The 4,484-nt window shown below is 36.8% G+C and overlaps 1 protein-coding gene across 1 annotated transcript; it reads left to right on the forward strand.

The window, feature by feature from the left end:
• The first annotated feature begins 2,564 nt into the window (after positions 1–2,564).
• LOC118858086 (olfactory receptor 2T6-like) lies at positions 2,565–3,524 on the forward strand. The gene has a single exon (XM_036768533.1). The coding sequence runs from the start codon at positions 2,565–2,567 to the stop codon at positions 3,522–3,524; it is 960 nt and encodes a 319-aa protein (XP_036624428.1).
• Positions 3,525–4,484: the final 960 nt, after the last annotated feature.

The raw sequence follows: 4,484 nt of genomic DNA on the forward strand, positions 1-4,484 counted from the left end.
TTTCTTGTGAACTCACCAGTTATTAATAATAATCTTAGACATACATTTTATATAGTATAAAAAGTAAACAGTCCATCCTCATAAATCCCTTATAATTAGTTTTTGGTATATACCTTATGTTTCTCTTGGTTCTAGTATGTTGAATCTTCTATTAAGTTGAGATTTTTTTTACAAAGTCTTGAAAGTCTGAAAGTTTATCAAATGTCCATTTTTTCATTCAAAATAATACTTAGCTTTGCAGGGTATGATGGCTTCGGCCAGAGCCCTAGGTCTTTTGCTCGTCGTTATATTGTTTTCCAAGACCTGCGGTCCTTTAATATCTTGCTGCTAGGTCTTGTGTAATTCTGATTGTGGCACCCTCATACTTAAATTGTTTTTATCTTGATGTTCTTAATATTTTATCCTTGAGCTGGGGGTTTTGGGATTTGACTATGATATTCCTATGAGTTTTCCTCATAGTGTCTCTTAAGTACTGATTGATGGATTTTTTCAATTTCTACTCCCCTGCCTTTTTCTAATGTTTCAGGACAGTTTTCTTTATTTCTTGGATTATTATATCAAGATTCTTTTTTTTTTTTGATCATAACTTCCCAAGTCCAATTATTTTTATATTTTCTCTTCTTGATCTGTTCTCCAAATCTGTTGTTTTTCTTATGTTTCACTTTCTCTTCTATTTTTTCTTTATTCATGTTTTGTTTAATTATTTCTTGAGCTCTTATAATTTCACTGGCTTCACTTTGACCAATTATAATTTTCAAGGTGTCATTTTCCTCCTTAAGATTCTGGATCTCCTTTTCTAATTGGTTAACTTTCCTTTCATAACCTTGTTTTTCTTGGATTCTTCTTCTTCTTTTTTTTTTAAATTTCCTCCTCTGTCATTTGATTTTTAAAGTCTTTTTAAAGATCTTGTATAAATTCTTTTTGGGCAGGTGACCATTTGATGTTACTCTTTGGGGGTTTCTTTACTTCAATATCCTCCTCTGAAGATGAACCCCAGTCATCTCTATTCCCATAATAGGTTTCTATAGTTCAATTCTTTCTCCTTTGCCTATGCATTTTTGTGGTAATAGCTTGATTGTCATAATCACCTCTAGCCATGAGGTATGGGAAATGGTGCCTCTTGCCCTAGATCTTCAGTTCTCCCCTCTAGCCTGGAGCCAAAGCCAAGCCTCCAACCTCCTGTAAGTGCCCACAGCCAGGGGCTTTCTGCCCCACTGCTTCTGCACTCACCTGGCATTCCTCATCAGCAGAAGTTCCCTCAATCTTCCTGGGCTCAAAGGCCCAACTCTCCTCACTATCTTAGGGTGAATGGACAGAATGGCAGCAGATTAAATAGATGTAACTATGTCCTTGCTCTACCTAATAATAGTAGACTTTGTGGGATCCATCAGAGAAGCAAACCGTCTTACCCATAGTCTCATCTAATTCACTGACTGCAGAACTAGGACCAGAACCTGAATACTGGGGATTCTACCCCAGTGCTTTCTTGCCTCTATCTCACATTCATATTACTTGGGGATGTCTCCCATAGCTAAACAGACAAATGAATGAATGAAATCCTTTCCCAAATGTAGTAATCCTTGAGTTCTCTAGTCATAATCCCTGATATTCTGGCATTGTTAACAGGTTGCTCTATCAGTCAGATATGGACCAACCTTCCCACTCACAACATCCCCAGGCAATGTTATAGATAGCTTGTTTCAACTAGTGTTATTGTGCAGGAGTGTATTTAAATTACCTATAATCCATATTTAGATTATATAAAAATGGAGAGAGAATTCTGGGAAGATGGTGGAGTAGGTCAGAAATTTCCAAGCTCTCAAAACTTTCCCCCACAAAAGAGTTAAAATAGCACTTTAGGGTGAACAAAGTATGGGTGGAGACAAAGAAGAATAGGGGCACAACCAGGATCTTCCTGGGACAATTTGAGAAGATCTGAAGAAAAATCCCAGGACCAGGTTTGGTCACTGAGAGGAGCAAACACCTCCAGGCTAGGTTTCATTTTAATAACAAGCTACAAGCCCCTTAAACAACAAGCAGTAAGTCCTGGAGTTAGTTGATTTATCTGTCTATCTATCCATCTATCCATCTATCTATCTAATGTAACCCAAAGCCCAAAGGTAAGGAAGACTCGGTATTTATTTAACTTCATCAATATAAGTGAATAAGTTGGGTGATAAAAATGAAACACCTACTTCCATTTGTGCTCGGTAGACAGCTTTAGAATTTAATTAGGACAACAAGAAAATAACTTAGAAAGAAGAGGGAAATTGTGTGTGTGTATGTATATATATATATATGCATATGTATATATATAAATTATACATAATTATATGCACATGTGTATATATGATGTATGTAAGATTATATATTATTATATACACATGTGTATATAAAATTTATATTATTTTATATTATTATTTATATTATTTTAATTTTTGAAACACTCTACTAACATTTTTTTCCTTTTCAAGTCTCATTTAGGTGGATAAGAACTCTTGTCCTTGGATAATTTCTCTTCCTGAATTTGATTCTTCTTTGCCTCAAGGCCTGTCTCAACAGTTATGGATGGGAACAACAGAATCAACTCTACTGACTTCTTCCTCATGGGGTTTTTTAGTTACAATGTGGTCTCAAACCTCATTTTTATCATTATCTTCATCATCTTCTTTATTGCCTTGATGGCTAATGGTGCCATGATTTTCCTGATCAACACAGATACTCGCCTCCACACACCCATGTACTTCCTACTCAGTCATCTCTCTTTCATTGATATCATATACATCACCACCATAGTCCCCAAGATGCTGGTGGACTACTTTTCAGGTCAGAGGACTATTTCTTTTGTGGCTTGTACTGCTCAATATTTTCTTTACCAAACTTTTGTGGGAGCTGAGTTTTTCCTTCTGGGTCTCATGGCCTATGACCGCTATGTAGCTATCTGCTACCCTTTACGATATCCTGTTCTCATGAGTAGACAGATTTGTGTCATAATATTGATCAGCTCTTGGTTTGGGGGGTCTTTAGATAGTTTTCTTCTCACCCCCATCACAATGAGCCTACCATTCTGTGCCTCCCACCAGATCAATCACTTTTTCTGTGAGGCACCCACTATGCTGAGGCTAGCGTGTGGTGACAAAGCTATCTATGAGATGGTGATGTACGTTTGCTGTGTCATGATGTTGCTAATCCCCTTCTCTATAATTATCACCTCCTACACTAAGATCCTCATCACTGTTCATCATATGAACTCTTCAGAGGGGAGAAAGAAAGCCTTAACCACTTGTTCTTCACATATAATGGTGGTTACCTTATTCTATGGGGTAGCCTTATATACCTATATGCTTCCCCAATCATACCACACCCCAGTCAAGGACAAAATTTTCTCTGCCTTCTACACCATCCTCACACCCATGATTAACCCCCTCATTTATAGCCTGAGGAACAAGGATGTGACTGGAGCCATGAAGAGAGCACTAGGGAGGTGTAAAAGGATACCCAGGGTAACTGGAGATGAATTCTAACAATCCAGATCCATATCCAAATGGGGCAGTTAGGTTGTACAGTGGATTGAGTGCTAGGCCCAGAGTCAGAGAGACTTGAGTTCAAATCTAGCCTCAGATATTTACTAGCTGTATGACTCTGGGGCAAGTCACTTTCCTCTACTGTATAGTGGGAATTGTATTTGCACCTACTTCATAGGGTTGTGAGAAAGAAGTGAGATAATATTTGTACAAGGTGATTAGCATAGTTTTTGGCACATAAATGCTTGTTCCTTTGGCACATAAATACTTGTTCCTTTCCTCTTCTGTGTCCCCTTCCATATGAGTCAAGAATCAGGCAGAAGGCTCAGTTAATACTGATTTTAAAACTACATAAAGTTGTTTCTCTCAGCTATGGAAAGGTGCACAGGTAAAGATGGTGTCAAAACACAGCATTCTAGTATGTATAAAATAAGATTTCCATAGAGGTTTGATATTGAATTATACACCTGACAAGTTTCCCCTTAGGGAAAAAAATCAAAAGACTCCCTTCCTCCTTCTTCCCTTTTCTTTTCCTTTCTCTCTTAGTTTTCTCCCTCCTTCTATTCTTCCCTCTCTCCCTTCTTTCTTAAATTTGGTTCTTTCAGTCAAATTAAAATATACAATAAATTTCTATATTCGGCATCCTATATCCCAGACATTTGACTAATTATAAATGAATCATATTGACTCCTTTTGACTATAAAGACTGAAGTCTCTACAGAAATTCTCAGTTGTGTGTGAGAATACGCTAATTTTTTTCACCTATGTATTTTTTGTGATGTCTGACGTATTTACAAAATAGTAAAGTAGTCAATAACATATATATGCATATTATATATCACATTTCTGTATATGGAAAAAGGTGGGGAAGGAACTTAAAAGTTTCTTGATGAGAGAGACAACTTGATGCATTAGAACGAACATTAAATTTGGCTTCAGTAGATTTAGTTTCAAGTTTCA

This window comes from Trichosurus vulpecula, chromosome 7 (assembly GCF_011100635.1).
Source record: "Trichosurus vulpecula isolate mTriVul1 chromosome 7, mTriVul1.pri, whole genome shotgun sequence".
Taxonomy (NCBI): Eukaryota; Metazoa; Chordata; class Mammalia; order Diprotodontia; family Phalangeridae; genus Trichosurus; species Trichosurus vulpecula.